General features: G+C 43.3%; 1 protein-coding gene across 1 annotated transcript in view; it reads left to right on the top strand.

Moving 5' to 3' along the window:
- Positions 1-12,437: 12,437 nt before the first annotated feature.
- Positions 12,438-20,230, top strand: part of LOC104511013 (voltage-dependent L-type calcium channel subunit alpha-1C) — a gene marked incomplete at both ends in the record, with an annotated part of 126,246 nt that continues 118,453 nt past the window's right edge. Inside the window, one exon of the mRNA XM_010153455.1 lies at positions 12,438-12,577. Within this exon, the coding sequence (XP_010151757.1) occupies positions 12,438-12,577 (140 nt within the window). The remainder of the gene's footprint in view (positions 12,578-20,230) is intronic.

Consider the following 20,230-nt stretch of genomic DNA (forward strand, 5'->3'; position numbering starts at 1 on the left):
TGTATCTTAAAAGCTTTACCTGTGATACCATACCATTTGTTCAAGGTATTGCTTTCTGCAATATTAAATACGTAGTTTGATTCGCTGTTTCTGGATTTAACACGGCAGCCTTCAGTTAAACACAGTAATTGTTGCATGTTTGACTGGAAGATAACAGTATGAGAGGAGAATAATTGTCTTAAAACGGCATCCAGGAGTTCCTCCAGCACCTGCCACTTCTGCGTTGGCAGCAACGAGCCCAACTTCACTCTGCGTGACCTAAAATGTGCAGAAAGCAGAGTGAGGGAATGGAGGGGTAGAAGCCAGGAAATGTCATGGGATGACGCTGTGCAGAGCCTGTGAGGCCGTGAGGAGTATGTACCGGGCACAAGGAAACACTTGCGCCCCTCCGAAGTTCAAGCACAGGCATTGGCTGTCTTATTTCTTGGCGTGAGCTGGGACTTGGCCAGCAGCAAGGCGAAAGCTATGGGTTTAGTGTATTAAAGATCAGTCAGAATCACTAGTCAGGCTGAAAACCTTGGAAGACAATCCAGTACAGCAGCCTGTAACATTAATAGCGTTAAAAATAATTTTCAGGCAGATCAATATGCATCCTATTTGCTTAGAGCCTGAGGGTGATTGAAGAGAGAGGGAGCCTTGGGAACGGAGTAAGTGAAAACACAGAGTGTGTAACATCTTATTTTCATCAAGCGAACGCAAAATCTTTGAAATCCGAGTCCATTTGGCAAAAGGCTTGCCAGCCCCGAGCGGTAGTCTGTCTGACGTAGAGGAAATCTGGCTGAGTTCTTAGAGATCCTTTTACCGGGAGTGACCTCCCCAGCCATGGGCGTCATAAGGATTTGACTGTAGCTGATGAAAGGGAATTCTGGTTGCGGGTGGGATTTAGATTTTTTTCAGACAGGCCAGTGGAAACTTGATTTTCCCTTTAGACAGAGATCCAGCAGCCTGCGATGCTTGCAGGAGCTAAAGCCACCTCTGAGGCCAGGGAAGGTAGGAAGAGCATGCCTTTTTGCAAACCAGTCAGAAGCTAATCAAGCTGAGTTTAATTAAGGAGCATTATAGGATATTAGTAACATTCCTGACCTTTTGCTGCCCAGAGTCTAATATTTTCCTTAAGTTTATCTACATGAGAATAAATATTGTCTTCAGGGTTTATCGTAGTAAGAGAAAACACAGGTACATTGGCTGCTTCTCCTCTTCTCTGGCATGAAAATTAGGAGCTCACTATAGGTATAGGTACAATGTTCATTCCTCATTAACGCCTGAACTTCATTAGAAATTCTTCTTCCTCTTTTTTTAAGGAATTAAAAGCATTAGCCATTTCAGAGTTGTTTCTCTTCTCGCCATTTTCCCTCCAATGGGTTTGCCAGTCTGGCTTGTAGAAATCTGGGTGTTGTCTGGGAAATTCAATATTTCGGAACTTGGTTTTGTTGAATATTAGATTGAAAAAGTTAAAATATTCTATCTGTGGTATTTCTACTCTCTACAGTCCCTAAAGGAAAGTTCTCCCAGCGTTTCAGCACAGAAATAACAGAGCATTATGTTTAAACATTTTTATTGAACAAAAATGTTTTCACATTCCCAGATCCATGTGTTTGGCTGGCTTGACGCAAATCCAAATATTTTGTTATGACGTGACCTGGCGTTACTCGGCGTCCACCCGAGCGCTGCTGTGGGCGTTGTGCGGGTGAGCTGGTGCCCTGGAGCCTGAGGTGACACCGACGGGACGCTGCGCCCCAGCTCTGCTGGGTGCAAGGTGGTGGTGGTTGGCCAAAGTTCGCCCCTTTTCCCCCTGCAGCACGCACACACGGGTGGATGAAACACATGCTCGTCCTGCGAGAGATGAAAGTACCTGCCCCAGGTCGACTGGAGGGTGGGAGCCAGGGGGCAAGAATCCCAATTCCGTTTTCCAGCTTCTTGTCCCTGATCTCTTTCAGCATCAGCAGTCACTACAGCGAGGGTCAGCAGAGTGACTGGTGGGAGTCAACCAAGGGGAAGAACTGGCAAAGTCTCTCTGTTGTTTGGGGGGTTTTAGTTTAGCCTAAATTAGCAAAACCTATTCAAACTAAAGCACTTCTTTCACTTCTCCTTGCCCAGCAGAAATCTTGCTACTCTGCAGAGCTGCAGCCTTGTGAGCTTTATCTGTTTAAAATGAAGTCCATTTCTATTCTCTGGGTACTGCTCAGGTCACAGTCATGTTTTTAATTACCAATTAGACTTCCATTAAGAAAATAAAATGAGTTTTATGTGCTGGTTGTCAAAGGTCCTTATAGCTACCTCATTTTATGTGCCCTGTTCGTTCAAGCAGCAAGGAGGCGAACAGAAACTTCCTCAGGGGTGGTATGCAACAACTGGAAACCTTTGCTCCACAAAAGGAAAGACAGGGGCTGAGATGGAGAAGCTAAGCTGCAAGGACTTTTCATTTTTCATTCCCTTCAGTTGTGTTTTTCCTGTCTGCCATGGGCAGTGTGAACAGAATGTTAAATATGCCCTGAAGTTACTCATGGAAAGAAAAGGTCACACACACGTGCACACTCCATCTCTTTGTCTTCCGTTCTGTCACGCGTGTGTGCCTACCGTGTGTGTGTTCGTGTGAATGTGTTCGGGGAGACCCCAACCCTAGAACATTGAACTGTGGGACCAATTTGTTTCTTCAGAAATTTCAAGAGGGAGAGGTTATAAATAGTCATAAATTCAGTTTATTTATAAAGCATTCCCTGTCAGGCGTCACTGCACTGCACAAACAATTACGAAAGAATTGTAGTAGATTAAAACCATAAATTAGAGCATCATAAAATGCACGGGAGTGATCGGATTAAAATGCGTTTGACAGAAATGTTTTAAAAGTGGGATTTGATGAGCTCTTCTGGGTGGTCAGTGAGGGAGAAGTCTGTGCTCAGCAGCCTATTAAAACAAAGATTCAAGGCCAGATTTCGGCAGGGGGTCTCTTGTGGCTCTCTGGTTGTTAGCGCAGTAGTTGAGGGTACTTCACAAGGGATCTGAATTGTGCTGGCTGTGGCTGTGTTTTCTTGAGGAGCCCATGTTTGCTGACATCTGATCCCATGGTAGCTGCCCAAATACTTTGGCTGTTCTCATCTTTCCCCTGCTAGCCCTGTCCTCTTCTGAACACGTGCCCTGTGCCAAGGGCTTGCATGAGAATGGCAATGCCAGTCATTCTGTCAGCTCAGTAGCACATGGTGGTTTGCCCTTCAAATTGGGGCTCTCCCTGCAAGGCAAGTCAAGGAAGGTTTCTAACTCTTTAGTACTGACTGAGAAGTTACAGAGAGGATGAAGAGAAAAGGGGAATTTAGCCTGTAGACAATTACTGACTTATCTAGTAAGAGGATAATACTTTCCATGTTAAAATTAGTAGCAAAATTCTCTCTCATTTGGACTATATTTTAGTCTAACCTGGCATGTGCAAGAATTACTCAAAACCTTGTAAACTCAGACCAGTTTTAAAGAGAGGAAAAAAAAAAAAAAGAGCTTTCTGAGAGAAAAGATGCTTCATTAAATTAAGGGTGTGGAATGCAACTCCTCCACGCCCCTTATCCACGAGGAGATTGTAAAAACCCTTGGCACACAGAAAGTCTCATTATGGGCATTTTTCCAAAGGAACTCACTATCCGCATGTTGAGCTCTGTTGGATATTCAGTCCCTCGTTTCAGAGTCCAGTTTTTGGTGATGCCTTAGAAACGATGACTGAATGCGCACATGAATGTTCGTATTCAGCCATACCACAACAGTCTAAGCTTATGATGCAGGCAAACTACAACTGTAATAATGTTGATTCCAAGCAGTTAAAAATCTGTCAGCTTCTGAAATCATGTGAATGATGTGAAATTAAAAAAAATCTCATGGGGATAGTAGTCAAATGGTTGGGATTCACCTTTGCTAAGCTTTTTTCCCTACCACTAAGAAGTTTAAAGACTTGTTGAAAAATAATGTACTGAAAGCACTGATCCTGTAATAATGATCAGATTAAAACAACATAATGAGTAGAACTCCAGACCTGTGCCTTTAGGAATCAGCCCATACATGGTGCAGAACAGTAGAATCACTGGAACAGTTATTGCTGAGGTCATGCAGCTTGTTTCCAAAAGCAAGTGTGCTTGTATATTTTGTTTAGATGATGCGCTGTAAAGACCTTTTAGAAACTGCCCTAATGAGTCAATATTTAATTAGACAGCTTTTTTTAGAATTCCTCCTAAAGTAGGATATATACTTACTGCTCTGCCTGGCAACAAAATGCTCAATATTTAATGCTAACATGGTTTTGAGTACAGAAAGGTTAGGTTATGCTGAAGGGGACTGGTTTCCCATATTAATAATAATAAAAATATGAATAAAAGGGAGCACTGAAATGTTTTATGGCTGATAGACTTGTGTATCTCATTGCCTACATGATTGAGTTCAAACACCTGACCATGGTGAGTAGACAATTTCTAACTTATTTGACTCATTTTGAGAGCTGGATGAGACACGATATGCCTTGTGATGATCTATTGAATGTAGCTGTCATACTGGGGCTGCTCCGATTTAAATGGATGCTTCTGGTACTCTGTCCTTAATCAGTGGTTGGTAGATGGACAATTGACTGTGGTGTTTCAGATGGCTGTGTTAACCTTGGGAAAAGACACTGGAATGCCTCACTGCCTCTGAAACTGCATAAAGGAAACTAGTAAAAGCTTTCTTCTAGGGTGAATTTAATTCCTAGGCATGGAAACAGCACAACACCTAGCCAGCTTTAATTTCTATCCAGAGATTCTAAATGAGGCTCTCATAGTCATAAAACTTGTGTTGCCTTCCCTAATCTTGCTTCCTCCTAGAAGGGTAAGCTCTTATTGGTCTGATCAGAATAGTGAGGGACGGTTCATTTCAGTTTAATCAGAGTAGTGGACCAAAACCAAGAGAAAGTAGTGTATGACATTCTTTGCCTCTTCAGAGATGTGCAGGTTGGAATGTTTGTACATGGCCTGTTTGGATGGCTTCAACCGTGCCAAACAAAAACTGAGCCCATAAATAACATATTATCTGGATTTTATTCATATATAGGCAGGATCCTATTGTTCTATTTCAGTCCAAAAAAGAAAAAAATCTTGAGCAACAGCACCCAGGAGATTTCTGCTACTTCTAGCCAAAGACTGTAAAGAAAATTTTATATAGGTTAGACATTATCTAATCGACAGCAGAGTCCAAATAGATGCATAATCCTTTATATGAGTCCACAAAGGTGCATGCTTGACCATCTCTGTTGTGGAGAATGAGGTATCCTCCTGGGAAGCACTGATGCGCAATGGAAAAGAAATAGTGAGTCAGTTGGATTATTCTGAGGACTAGGGGTGCATTTAAAATGATAAAATATGCATGTAGAGTCTCAGAAAAAATATAGGTTGAAAGGGACTTCTGCGGGTTATCTAGTTCAAATTCCAGTCCAAAGCAGGGCTGTCTTCAGACTTAAATCAAGCTGCTCACAATCTTCTTTGGTATAAAGGCTTTGAAATAATATTCCTCTGATACCGTGGTCCAAATGATACTGGCACGTCAACCCCTTCTGACATGTAGGATGCCCAATGACTACAGTATTATGTGTAGCTGGAGCCTGTTCCTCCACCTAAGCTTAGTAAAGATTGTAAGTGAAATTATGGTAAATCAGAACAACAATGGCATTCATCATCTGTATTTTGGTTTGAGTGAATAAGGACCATATGGCTCACTGAAAGGGAAAGTGTGTTTGGGCAAGGTACATAGCACAGGGGATTGACCCCCGTGTACCTTGGCTTTGTATTACAATTGGACTCTGACACAAAATGTAATTCCACTGAACCCATAAATAAATTCAACTTGATCCTTGCCAAAGTGCTGTAAGAAAAATAAGGAGCTTAGACTAGATCCTGCAAGAGAGCTATGGATGAAGTATTTGTTGATTTGCCAAGGAACTCTTGAATGTAGGGCATGTGTATCAGGTCTATAATCGTTCAAAAGTATTAATGTCCTCTCGTCTGTTCGTTTCAGTGGAAGTTCTTTAAATGGATCGTGGGCATGTTATGAATTATCATAAATTACCAAAGGCTGGCTTGCACTACATGCCTGTTTTATAAACACTCATTTTAGATTAGTGAGAATTCTGCCTTGGATTTATTTTTCTGGCGTTGGATACCTTTAAAGCAGTTGCGTGTGAGAGAGTCTCCCACTTGCGGGTGTTAGTTAAAAGGTGGTATTTCTGCAGTGCTTGGTGTGAATTTAACTCTCCTCGTTATAAAGCCTGACCTCACATAGGCACTGCTTTTGGCTGGAGTGGAGAGAAGGCAGTGTGGATCATATTTGGAAATCTAACCTTTCAGAAGCTGCTCTGACTTCTGTTTACCAACACAGTGGGTTATGCTTAATTGAATGCTAGTCGGCTACTCCCTTCTTTGGGGTATTGTATCCTTGTCAGCTAAATTCAAATAGTGATCCTTTGCGTGGTTTTTGGGAATATTCTTTTTGGGGAACAGGCAGAATAAGGGACACTCTGTTTTAGGACCAGCAGTAACAACAAATGAAATTATGTTCAGCTACATGCTATCTTATCATCCCTTTCTCTTTGTCAAATAAATGGATGTGGCCACTTGTTTCTGCAATGGCACTTACTTTAAGGAGAAAGAAAGAAAGAAAGAAAAACCTCCAAATGTGTTCTCTCCTTTAAGTTTTATTCCCTCATGTGCTTGCACGTTATTTTCACGCATACCTAGCTGAAAATGTCTCCTGAGTAACTGAGCACATTCAGAAGTAACTCAGTGTCAACAAACCTGTCTTAACATCTGCTTTATTTAATTGATCCTTTAAATGCACGTGTGTGGCTTTTCCTTAACGAAGATCAAGGTTATTAATGCTAACAGTAGCCTTCAGGTCAGCATATTCACACGGTGAGGATACCCGTATCTCAGATGTGATGAGAACTTGGAATCCAAACCCACCTTTTTTCATGAAGTCTCTGGGCTGTCTTTCCCAGCACTGCAATTTAGGCTCCTTGCAGCCCATCAGAAAATATTGTTTTCCCCACGAGAAAGAAGTCTGAGTGCTTCCACTCTGACTTGTAGCTTTCCTAGCTGATCTATGCAATTAATGCCAAAATACCCCGTATGACAGAAGCCCTTAAAATATTGCTGTTTTCCTTGGACTAGTGAGTATCTGCAGTTCTGAAGAAATGCATTCTCTTAGGCTTAAGGAAGCACTAGGGAATAATAATGCAGACGCTGACGTAACTTGGTCTAAGGTCAAAGAGGCGGGTTCGTAAAGGTTCTAGCTCTGCAGAGCTAGCTGCATGGTGCTTCAGATACAGAAGATCTAGTTTTTGAAACAGGGTTTACAACAAGCTGAGCAGAGTGCAAGCAGGGAGATACAGCGAAGTTGGAGAAAACCCGTAGTGACCAAATTTTAGATTGTAAACCCTTTAGACTGTGGTGTATGAAATGTGAGAACCTGCTTGTGATTTGAGCCTTGAGTAACTCTTGCAAAGAAAATGCTGTAACCTAGCAGTGCTGCTGGGGGGATGGGGTTTGGAGAGCTGGGAACAAGATACCCTGAATCACTGAGGACCGTTTCTCAGAAATAGCACTGGTCCACACACTCCTCTCCTGACAGGAGAAAAACCTTATGGCAACCTACAGTAATTTGCTTGGATTTCCTGTTTTCAGACTCCTTTTATGAACTCAGGATGTCATTAGGTACAGTTTAAAAATTATAAACAAAAACAAACCTATGACGTCTTTGGAAGGCACATGGGATTAGAGGGGTTTTGTACTTAATACAGTAATCCTCTTTTGGAAATTTATCTTAGAGCCTTAACAGTAAGTTAACGTTTGTTTCTTTGTTAAGAGTAAGATGATGTGCAATTTGTTTCTTGGCAATGTTAGTGCTGGCTAATTCATCAGCTAGGGTAGGTAATGCTCATGTCCTGTGTCTATACAAAACAAACCCAAAAAGCCAGGGGTAGAGCCAGCCCCAGAACATCTGTGTATGCTCCAGAGACTGGCCAGTTTTACAAAACTTTTGTCCTTCCTCTTCCACTCATATATCCTTGGGTTTTTTCCTGTGGTTTTCCAAACATTTTCATCACATCTTACCCAAGCAGGAAGCTCCTGCTTTGTAATTCTGCAACCTGCAATAGGCTTCGTGTGTCCAGCCACATCAGCGTGGTTCCCGTTTCAAAGGCACAAATGAAAAACAACTCTTCCCTCTTTCCTACAGCTCCAAACCAAGTTCCCTCTCATGTGACTCTGTAGTTTGGACTTGTGTTTCAAGGGGCAATGCTGTTGCTATCTCTTTGCCCTCCTGGGAAGGGAATGGGCAGCTCCCTCTCTCCCAGTCATCAGGGAGACTTTGCAGGGCTGTGTCCCTTGAGAGCTTGGAACACTGGGGCCCATTCTGCCTAACTTGTGAGAGCAAAGCTTCACATGAGCAGCCAGAAGGTTAGAAGCCCATGTAGCAGAAGCAAATTAATCGTCCTGCAGCTGCCGGGCACAACAGGTCTTCCTCTCATTTCTAACCTGAGGCAGGGGGTGGCTGAGTCGTGTCTGTGAGTTCATCAGGCAAGGTGGCATCAGGACCAGGTGCCGGGGAGCCCAGTTGTGCTATTTCATTACTGAGTTATGCTGTGTTCATAAAGGCTCCTGAGTTTTATAGTATGAGGGGAAAAGGGAACACAAATTAATTAGTAAGCTTTTCAAATTATTCTCGATTCTAAGCGGGAGTAGCTTCCCGAAATGGTCTTGGAGTAACTGCACTGTTTAATCTCGGCAGTATTTTTCCTTCAGATTTAGGTCCTGAAATCATTAATTTAAGTGCAGAGGATCATAAAATCTCTCTCCTCTGCTCAGCATTCTGTATCTTATGTTCATTTCAGAGGTTTTTATAGAACTTTATTTTTTATGGATCTTTCCACCTTAAGCAGAGCATTGTAAGGAATTTATTTAAACAGCTTGTAGCTGTATATTTATATATGCATATATTTATGTATAGGTGTGTATATATGCATGTGTGTGTAATATTTTGGCATATTATTACCTCAATAACATGGTTCAACAAACAGCATTATTACAATAACAAAACAGGAGTCTGTACTCTCATAGGCTTCTTTAGAGGCAAAAAGGTATGATGCTCCTAAACCAACCAAATGGAACTAGCTAGTTGTTGAAATACTGGCTGCTCTGTGCAGTTTTAAATATCTTAAAAAAGTTCTTCCAGAATTTTCTCAAGTATTTGCTTTCTTGGGCTTTTGATTACATTAAGTGCAGGTATTTCATTGAAATGAAAGGCTGAGAGAGTTGGGCTTGTTTCAGCCTGGAGAAGAGAAGGCTCCGGGGAGACCTTATAGCACCTTCCAGTGCCTGAGGGGGCTACAAGGAAGCTGGGGGGGACTTTTTACAAGGGCCTGTAGTGACAGGACAAGGGACAACAAGTTTTTGAAATTTTGAAATTGAAAAAGGGGAGATTTAGATTGGACATAGGAAAAATTTCTTCCCGGAGAGGGTGGTGAGGCACTGGGACAGGCTGCCCAGAGAAGCTGTGGATGCCCCATCCCTGGGAATGTTCAAGGCCAGGCTGGATGAGGCTTGGAGCAACCTGGTCTAGTGGAAGGTGTCCCTGCCCATGGCAGGGGGGTTGGAACTAGATGGTCTGTAAGGTCCCTTCCAACCCAAACCATTCTAGGGTTCCATGAAATCAGTTCATGCAGTGGAAAGGCTCTTCTGGCTGGGCCAGCCTCCACAGCACTGCAGCCACAGAAACAGCACGAAGCCAGACACAGAGCTGGCAGCAGCATTTGTCCCTGGGCACCCGGAGGTCAGCAGCAGTGTTTGCTCTTTCATCACTGGGCATGGGAGTGGCTTTAGGCCTTTCTCTTCAATTGTTCTGCCAGTGTGTTTCCTGTTGGACCTAGTGTTATTAAACAGGAAGGTAGGCTCCACTACACCCCCTCAGTATCAGCCTCAGCTGTGACTGCCAAGAGAGGTTTTTGGGGAAGTCTGTTTGTAGGGCCTACAGCATTTCTCCATGTGCCTATGTCTCTGTTTACAGTGTAGGATGCTGGATAAATTGAGTGCACAGGGAAACCTCAAAGTGATCTGAATGGGAGAGTGGTCTTGGACCTGCTGTGGCCTTTTTGCGTGATGAAAAGGGCTTGCTCACAACTGTGGAAAGCCCTTGGCTGAAACAGGGAGTGAGACTCATTAATGGACTGGATTGCAGCAAGGAAATCTTTGTTTCCATCCTGAAAGGTGTTCGTCCATCCCTAGTGAGGCCATGTTTGCCCAAACCCAACACTCCCTCCTCCCATCCTCAGTTCAGGGCATGTTCTTCTCCCACAGAGCCCATTTCCAGCTTTCTGCAGCCTCCACACAGGCTTTACCTTGCCCTTTCCGAGGTAGGGCATGGCCTTCTTGCCAGGGCTACCGTCGGCTGTCCGCCTGCCCCGCGGGTTGGCGTCTGGCCTCGCACCGTGCTGACAGAGACACATGGCAGCACAAGGGTGCCGGGCAAACAGAATGATGCCGTGTAAAGGCTTTCCATCACACAGTGATTTTGTTTTGGGTTTTTTTTAAGAAGTTTTGTGACAGCTCGTCTTACTTTACAAATGTGGGCATCCAACTTGATCATTTGGGTCTGTTTTACTATGGTTTGTACATCAATTAGTACCTGTTCAGTTGTCAGCGGCAGTGGGGGGAGAAGGGCTGTCGGGTTAGTCCCTTCTAGGAGTGTACAAGCCACTATGGAGTTCCCTTCGCTGGCCAAGCCTATGGCTGGGCTCCTGGTTTTAGCCCTTATGTGTTGATTCCTGTGCTAAATAAAATAATGCCCTTACTATTGGTAGAGCTGGGGACATAGTAGTCACTAATATTGTATGCTGCTCTTTCCTTCTCTGAATTCAAAGGAAGGGAAATCCTTACTGTGCTGACCTGTCTCCATCTGGGACAACAATTGGCAAACTCTGTGTTATGGGTACATTCAGAAGCTTTACAACTGGATCAGATAACTACAAAATCATACTTCTTTTTTAGGTATTCCCTGTGCAAAGTACAGGGGAATAGTACTGCAGGCATTGTGAAAGCATTGTCTGAGTGAAAAATGTGGTATTTTAATGCACAAACATGTGCCTGCTACCATCAGATGGATTTTCCCAGTTGTGTAAAAGAATATGTTAATGTAAACATGAACTGGAAATTGCCTTTTTTGATCAACGGGCTGCTAGTGAGTTGTTAATTACCTGGAATTGAGTGGAAGTGGTTCAAATGGGCAGTTGAGTGAAATGATGGAATGATTTTCTGTAATCTTGCGCACTTTGTCTGTTAGGAAAGTGTGATACATGCATTCAGCTGGGCAGAGGAACAGGAAAATTGCAGTTTGGAGCTGAAAAGAAAAAATGTAGTAGTGACTTGCCTGGTTCTCTTGCTGGGTACCCTTAAAGACATGGCTAGGAATGCCTAGGATGTTTTAATTCGTATTTATCTCAGATTTTTATTTCTTTAATGTGAAGTTTCAGTAACTTTGTAGTTTAACCCTGTAGAGACGTAGTCTCCCTTTGCTGTCATCTAGTTTTCCTGTACTTATTTCCCACTCAGTTTGGTACCCAGCACTTTTGTAGTTATAAGCTAACGCTGCAGTTTCCCTCCTGCTTGGGTGGGGGTCGCTCCTGTTTCTGCAGTACTGCTGTTCTTATTCCACGCTGGGGCTAAGACCCCAGAGATGAGACAGTGAGCCTGTGTACTGACTCCAAAAGCCAGCTTGCTTGTTCTGAATCAGACTGTACTGTCACTGGCAATGACTTTGTTTGGATATGCTTAATTGCAACCTGCATTTCACAGGGACACGTACGTTTCTGATGGAATGACTAAAAGCTTCTAGCATTAGTCAGTCTGATCTGTAAATCCTTTCACCGATGTTCAGCCTACCTTTTCCCCAGCAACAGAAAACGGAATTCCAAAGATGGCAGTTTTAACACACACATTAGTTTCAGGTGGGCCCCTCTCTTTGTTTCTCCCCATCTCTCTCCACAGCGTTGCATCCAGCAGCGTTTCCTCTCCAGAGGTAGAAAAGGACTGGATGCAGTTCATTCTGGTGGCTGACGATATTTGGCGATGTACTTTGTTGACAGCTGGGTGCTAGAACATGCCTGTTGACCCTCCCCTTTCTTTGCAGTTGTCAGTGCCCTCCAAGGCAAGGGCAGCAGATTTCAGGGCCTGAGCAAAACTTAGAGCCACTGTCCTGCCAGGCTGGCTGGAGATGGTGGGAGCGCGAGGGGAAAAGCCCACTGGCAAGCCACGCACGTTAGGTGTAGCCAAGTGGCGACTCGGTGAGCGGGAGGCTGCGTGGGTGGACTGTGACAGAAGAAAACATCCTTATCCACGGTTTGTCACTCGTGCTAACCATTGTCTCTCTTGTTCTTTTGTCTTCCCCAGGAACGAGTGGAATATCTCTTTCTCATAATTTTTACAGTGGAAGCATTTTTAAAAGTAATAGCATATGGACTTCTCTTTCACCCCAACGCTTACCTCCGCAATGGCTGGAATTTACTAGATTTTATAATTGTGGTAGTAGGGTGAGTACCAATATATTATCCGATCACACTACCTACACGGGGACACTGGGAAACTTTCGGAGCATGAGGGTGGGTGAATGGTTGCTTCTGGGTGATGTTAGAGGTTGCTGTCCACCATGTTTCTCCTGCCACCATCATTTGTCCTTCCTGTGTTAGCCCCACTACAGATTCCATGTGTTTCAGCAAGAATTAGTGTATAATCTAAAAATACAGTTAACTCACTGGTCTTCTGCAGGTATACCTTGATTCATGCTTGATTCATTCAGTGTGTAACAGTGATTTACCTTGAGGTAAATATTAAGGATTGATAATCAACTGATGCACATTTTCAGTCTGGTATCCTTTACTACTTAACCTTTTCCAAGGCTTTCAATGTTTTGCAAGACATGCAAATTTACCTGCTCTTTGGGAACAGGGATAAAAGGTGGAAGCAGCGCAAAGCTATTGGGCAAAGTCAAATGCCTGAATATGTTTTAATTGGAAGAAAATCCCTTTGTTTGTAAATCTGTATGAACATTATAAAAGAATATCTAGGTGAAAGCCTTTAATTTAGATTAGAGTTGGATGAGAAATAAATTCTGCCATCTTGTGAAGTTTTACTGATTTTTTTTTCTCATACCGAAAAATGGATGAAAAATTTAAGTCCCAGGTGTTCATATTTGCAAACAAAAATAAGTTCTTCAGTTCAATTGCACTCTTCTGCTGGTGATTTCAATAGTTGCAATTTTGACTCTTTTAATGTTTTAACCTTTTTAAAGACTGTTTTTACTATTGTAGATCAAATTGCCACCTTGAGGTGCAACATCTCCAATCCTGTTATTCCTCTCTGTATTTTTCAAGCTTGGCATTTAATTTATTCAAATAAAAGCAAAATAAAACACCTTCTGCTTTTTCTACCTAAGGGTAAGAGAGAAGCAAGGGTTTTGAACTGCGGTTGTTGAAGGGAAGAGGTGAAGGATAAACTACCACTGGAGACAGAGAGAACAAGCATTTCTTTGCCTGAGTAATCCATCCCATCCTCCCACCACTCCATTGTTAAAGAGTTTCATCGCCCACAAAAACTTGCCATCTTTTCACCTCTTTTCCAAGGAAACCCTGCGTCAGCTCCCAGGGAAAACGTCAAAAGGGACTCTCCGTCATCAACCCACTCCTAATTTCTGCCCCAAAGCAAAGTCCGTCTAGCTTCTTGATCCTTGTTGTGGGGCCCCACATAATGACATCAGCATACTGCTGTGTGCTACCCAGTTCTCCCACTTTCCATCATCATGAGGAAAACTGGGAAGAAGTAGAATTCCCAGTGGGGCAGGGAGGGAGGACAAGCTGAAACCTATTCTTAGTCTGAAAGCCTCTTTGACTCCACGTGGGCATAACGCTTCTCCTTACAGCAATGCCCAACTGTCTTTCTCCTTCATTCCTACCCACAGGCAGAGGATCCCACAGTAAATTATTAATTGGAAATTGGCAAATCCCCAGCCCCTCCCCTGGCATTGATGTCCAGTTCTGTAGCTGGTTCTGCCTTTGAATGCCCTCAGTTATCCCACCTGCTTAGGCATTGCTGCTTAAGTTGAAGAAAAATTGGAGGACAGAAGTCTGGTGAATGTAATTATTCCTTTTTAATTTTTATGAGAAAAGAGACTTTTTAAAGAGAGGACACATTGCCTCTTCTTCTTCCATTGGAATGCGAAAGAGCAGGGCTCCAGAAACCACAGGGCAGCATTCTATCTAGTTTAAGTGCAGTCCTTTTCAATTCTCCTACTAGGCCAGTTAATCAGCAGGATGATATTCAGACTGAAATGAATTCCCTTGCCATTGACAGAAGCTGCAGCTCTCAGCTCTTCAATCTGCTCTTGCCTCCAGCAGCCCTCAGCCACTAGATGGGGAACAAAAAATGTTAACTGGGGAGGGATTACATGAGTATAACAAACATGGCCAAGACCCCAAGGTCTCTGTTAGAGTAACACTCTCAAGTGACAGATTCCACTTCAAGGCCAGATGGGTTCCTTTGATGTTTGTGTTCAAGCTCTCTCGTACGGTACCACAGCCTAGGCTGGTGCACTGCTTTTTCTCTCCACAACCCCTCTGCAAAAATCTACGTGATGATACCATCTGTTCCTGTTCTGCCCTGTCTTCTTTTCCTCGGGGCTGCCTCAAACATCGCCACGATGATGTTATGTTTAAATTTCAATGTATTTGAATATGTTTTTAGGGTGAAAGTCCCATGGAAAAGGTTTAAAATACATTTTAAAGAGAGGAAGTGCTGGTAACAACATTTCCTTGTGGTGCCTTTTTCTGCCTATTGATGGAGCTGTTGGAGAAAGCAGAGTAATATGGGAACTGGGAAGCACAGGGAAGAGGTATATATTTGGAATATGGGGCAAAGGATGGTGTGGGACTCATACTGGAAGCATAGAGTCCCAAAACAGCTGTGGTAATTGCCATTCCAGCTTGTTCTGCCTTAGGAATCATCTTCGTTTCCAACAGTGATTGTTTTTGCTACAAAAAATAGGAAGGCTAGGTGAGAAGTACTTTTGCAAGTACTATTGGAAGTTAAAGGGGGGAGGGAAGACAGGTTTTTAGATCCTTTCTTTGCCTCTAAATCCACCTGGAATACATTTACATCTTACCACATACATCTTGAAGAGATAATGCAGCACAACTGGCTCCCTTGATGTTAAAACATACAGGTCAGTAGAGGAAGGGGGAAGGGGACATGAGTAGGAGCAAGCATAAATTCTAGAGAGAAGTCTTAGGCTTTATTCATTTTTTTTTTTTATAAAACGGTGCCTGTATACTTTGCCGTGCCTCCTGAGGATAGGTCCCCTGGTATGCAAAAGGACCTTGGAGTCAGTGGTTGTAACAAGGCCACTCAAATACGCAGCAGAGGGGAGCAGTGAACACACGACCGCTGCGTTTTCTGGAGAAGGGATGCACTTTAGACCTGTAAGCTTGTAACAGCTTATCGTTCTTGCACCGTGGGAGATCTGCTTATTCATCAACTAAGTCTTTTAAAGCTTGATTCTAGTTTATCTTTAAATAGCCTATGACCTTGCTATGGCATCCACCGTTAAATGCTGCTTTGAAGAAAAATGTCTGTGTGTGGGTATCAATCAGAGGCTCTGTGAATAAGAACATTAGTAGTTAAGAGTAGAGATCACACCCCTAAGCTGCTAATGAGGCAAAACCCACAAACAGTAACGATTAGTCAAAATGTTTTCTGCTTCCTTCAGTTCTACTATTCCTCTTTTGGAAAACATTAGAACTTTCAGATATAACTGATGTCCTTTAATATTAGGCTGCTGGAGGAAATTTCTCTTGAAAGAAGACTAACTTGACAATGTTGTGCTAGAAGAATATCTGTCTTTCCTGGCAATTCTGTGGTTTGTCTGCCAAGCACAGTCATTCTCCAGGGACCCATAGCTTCTGCCAGAAAAAAAGGTGTCATAATTTGAAAGGCAGTCTTAACTTGAGATGGTAAGCAGTGGAGGTATTTGGAAAGGATCTGAGATTCAGAGCGAACTGGAAGATGTGGTCACAGTATATGTCTTCCTGAAGACCTGTGGAGAGTTTCTAAAGGGCAGACCCAAACACTTTCACACTCGCAAATCACAGGTGAACTGTAAAACATTGTGAAAAAAAAATCATTATACTTTACTATTTCTTTATGCCTAGGAGGATTCGTTCAGCTGTGTTGTTCTAATGATTTTTGCCCTTAGAAACACCAAGCCCTTTGCTTTTCTCTTTATATTCTGGAGACCCTTGACAAGTTCTTTTTTATGCTATAAAAATCAGTTTGCCCTCCCCACAGAAGAAGAGATGAAGAGCTGTAGAGCAGGTTACAGCCTTATCATGCTGCTGTTTGGGTCATCTAGCAAAGCAAAATCCTGTTTGATATTTCGGATATCAAAAGGGAGACAGAAAAATATGAGAAGGAAAACAGTGAGGCTAGCCTCATACCTCACAAGTAAATGTGAAAAGAAGTGGAGTGTGTCCCTACACATGTGTGTGATAGAAATTTATTTTCTGCTTTATAGTTCATGCATGTCAAATTAATTCAGTTTAGGTGTAGTCATGTCAGAAGGGAAATTCAGAAATCAAAATGCTGTTAATTGTGCTTCATCAGTGGAAAGAACCGTATCCAAATGAAAATAGAGCATGAATTTAGCCTGGTGGAAAGTAGTTAGCTGGAAGAAAATAAGCTCGATTTCTGTATTCTTTTGGGTAAGATTTTCAGTGGCCACAAGAGATTAGCCCTCTGGTGTTTTTCTACCATCCAAACTTTGGTTTCTCTGCCAGCACAGTGTTGTCTTACACCATGGTTGGAGTGTGTGTTCCAGCACACCTACAGTGTCACCTACAGTGGCGGAAAGAACCGCACCTCGCTTCACCACATCTACTGTGAGCTTTTCCCAGAGGTTTTCATCAGCGAGCAGATTTTCCCATGGGAACAGAGTGTAGAAGGACTCTGGCCGCCTCTTTCATATCGGTAGCTTAACATCTACCCATGTCTTTTAGGGTTGGAAAACAATTAGCTGAAAAACTAGGAGGAGTCTATAGAGCTCATAGAAACTGCAAATTGTGTATGGGTTGTGGGTTTGTTTTCTTAATTGGAGGCTATTTGGAGGGGCCATCAGAAGCCTTACCCGTCTTCTGTGTCTTAGCGTTGGTGCTATTTCTGAACAAGAACATATTTTTTTTCCCCCTCCTCTCTGGATCATAGCAAGTTACAGCCAAAAAAGCACATGGTAGTTGTAGCTACAGAGTCACAGGTGTCTGCCCGTGCCCTGACTCGGGAGGCGATAGGGACAGTGAAGTGGGATTGGCAAGATGTACTCTAAATTTGGAGAAGGAAGTAGAGATTCCATAGGCCAGATTGGGCACAGTCTAGACCCCAATACAAAGGGGAGAGAGAGTGAAAGAAATGAGAGAAACAAAAAGTTGTATTGCATTAGTAAAAAGCAAGATTAGTACAGAGGGAGCTATTAAGCATGGAGTAAATGTGTTAAAGCAGGATTAGCAGGAGTAATGCAGTTCACGTTTAAATGTAGGTTTTCAAATGAGGAGCAGCAGGAACTACGGTAAATTATTCCTGACATACAGTAGGCAGATGACTGTGGGTACCTCAAGACAGCACGTTTAGCACGTCAGCACTGGCGCACATGGAGAGGGGCAACGGGCCTGCAGTGGGGCGGCCTTAGTCTGGGAAAGCAGGTTGGAGCTCCAGTGGAGTGAGCTGTCACACTGGTTGTGTTTCTGCTCCCCCTGAACTAATTTAGGGCATGGCCTTTCTTAGGATGCAGAATCATAGAGCAGCCCATGGTTTGCTCACTGCACATGTGGCAGGAGAAACGCCCTTGGTGCCAGCTGCCAAGAGCTGCTGTTTGGTAAAACATGGGGTCCATGATAATGGGGACCAGAACGGACCCTCAGTTGTGCATGATTGCTGACTCAGAATTCCTTGAGATTTCTTGTCTTCAGTGTTGCAATAGAGCTGAAAAACAGCGTAAGAAACCTTTTGCAGTGAAGTATTTTTCCTCTGAAGGATCCCAGGAGACTAGGACTGTTGTATAGGTATGTCACTCATCATCTAGTATGGGAATTCTGTTGACTAGGAAGATAGAAATGTATGAATTAGAAATAATAGAGCACATTTCTAGAGCTTAATCACTAACTTACTGGAAATATATTAGGCCAAATTTGACCTGCAGTGTTTCTATTATGAAGACCAGCAGAAAATTGCAACTGTAAAATTTGTGTACACAGCTCAAGAAATACATACGTTCCAATAATTCATGTTCTTTGCATCAGCCCTTGTTTATCTCTCTCTGTGGTATCTGTAGTCAATGCAGTGTTTCTCACAGGCTCTGTTTTTGTCTTCTCTGCATCCTGCTTCTCAGTCTGCAACACCTACAAACTCAGCATCCAACCTCCCCACACACAATTTTTCCCACGCTTGTTACCTAGTTGTTAAATTTTTCTGCAGTGCTTGAAGTTGAGGCTTTGAATAGATCCAGTTAGGAGTTCCTCAGTCACAGATGACAGGTTTTATAAGACTCTTTATATGAAATTAAAAATAAAAACCCCAAACCTGGTTAAGCATCTAATTTTGCATTTACATTCCCTTATCCATGTTTTTGTGTGGATTTAGTGCTGGGGAGATGTGTTAGCTTAGATGCTTCAGTAAATGGATCCTCCTTTTTCTATCCAGAGCAAGCTCCCTCTGTTTATGGCCCTGTCAACAAGTTTAAGCAGGTATTGGAGCTCCTTGTAAAGCGGTCGGGCAGCTCGGTCTCTGCTTGATATGCGTTTTGGGGGCTTCCTGTGGAATACGCCAGCCGGGGCGTATAAATGAGATCCCGACAGAGGCGCTGCAGACCGCCAAGTCTGTGCTGAATCCAGGCCACGCCAACTAGGCTGGCATCACAGGCAGCTTCCTTAGTCACCTCTGCTACCTCCATGGCAAGCGATGGGCCACGGGGTCTCTGCCACTCGCAGGCAAGCTTTTTCTACAGAGCGCCAAACATCCATTTAGGCTGGAACAGCTTTTAACCTCTACTGAATTTGGCTGGGTTCATGCTGATGACTTTGAGACTGAAAGCAATGTCATTAGCAAATTCATGAGGAATCCATCCTCCCCCAAAGGTACTAATGTTTTACCAGAAAAATGGAAGTTGCTTCCTGAAAGCTAATTTATTAAATGAAGTTCTTATTAAGACATAGGATGAGCCTTCAAGTCTTTCACAGAAGAACATTGTCTTTTTTGCCTCTCTGGTCTTTCAAATGCGTTCTGAGACATCATCTCCTTAAAGCAGCTACTCCTACTAGCCAAGATAAAACATTAAGACTGGTATAATAAAACATGCTAATAATAAGACTCCTACAGTTTTGTGCTTTCCCTCGCCAGTGCATCAGGGGATTTACAAATGGATACACAAGCACATAATCGGAGCATACTCTGTTATCTGAATATTTGTACCGTGAAGGATCCCTGAGTTTTACCCAAAGTTCTACCTGCAGTGACCTCCGTGAATCTTAATTCTTTGTAAAATGGGTGACAGATAATTAACAATGGGGTTAATTATGGATGATAATTTTTTTTTTCCCCAAGGTGGGTTGTTGGTTAATAAAGATAGAAAAAGATAGTCGGCAGCAGAAAGGGCAAAAACTAAAATTTGTGCTTTCATGCCTTTCCGCTCGACTCCCATTGGCGTGTGTCTGGACTGACTGGTAAGGGGAGCCTGGAGACTGCCTTCAGAATCTGCCCACATGCTCTGCTGCTGGCGACCCTTTCCTGGCCGTTTTGAAGCAGCGGTGCGCTCCCCGGCGCGCGGGGCTGGGGAGCACACCTCCCCGTGCCCCCAGACAAGGCTGGGCACTGGGGTAGCCCGCAGCAGGGGGCCATTGGGCTGAAGGAGGAGCGTGTCGTGTTTACGTCTGCTCCGGGAACGGGTGCTTTGCAAACGGTACAGACATCACCATTAGCTACTGCATATGGGAAGAGTCTGCCTCTCCTCCACCATATGCCAATGTCGACTGAGATGTGTGACACTCCTCGCAGGTCTGTGAGATAGTCTGGGTGAGATGATGGTGATGATCTCTGTTCCTGTTTAGCCCAAGCCTTGCTGTCTGCCTACAGACTGTTTCCTCTTTCTTTTT

This window comes from Eurypyga helias, unplaced genomic scaffold (genome assembly GCF_000690775.1).
Source record: "Eurypyga helias isolate BGI_N326 unplaced genomic scaffold, ASM69077v1 scaffold956, whole genome shotgun sequence".
Lineage (NCBI taxonomy): Eukaryota > Metazoa > Chordata > Aves > Eurypygiformes > Eurypygidae > Eurypyga > Eurypyga helias.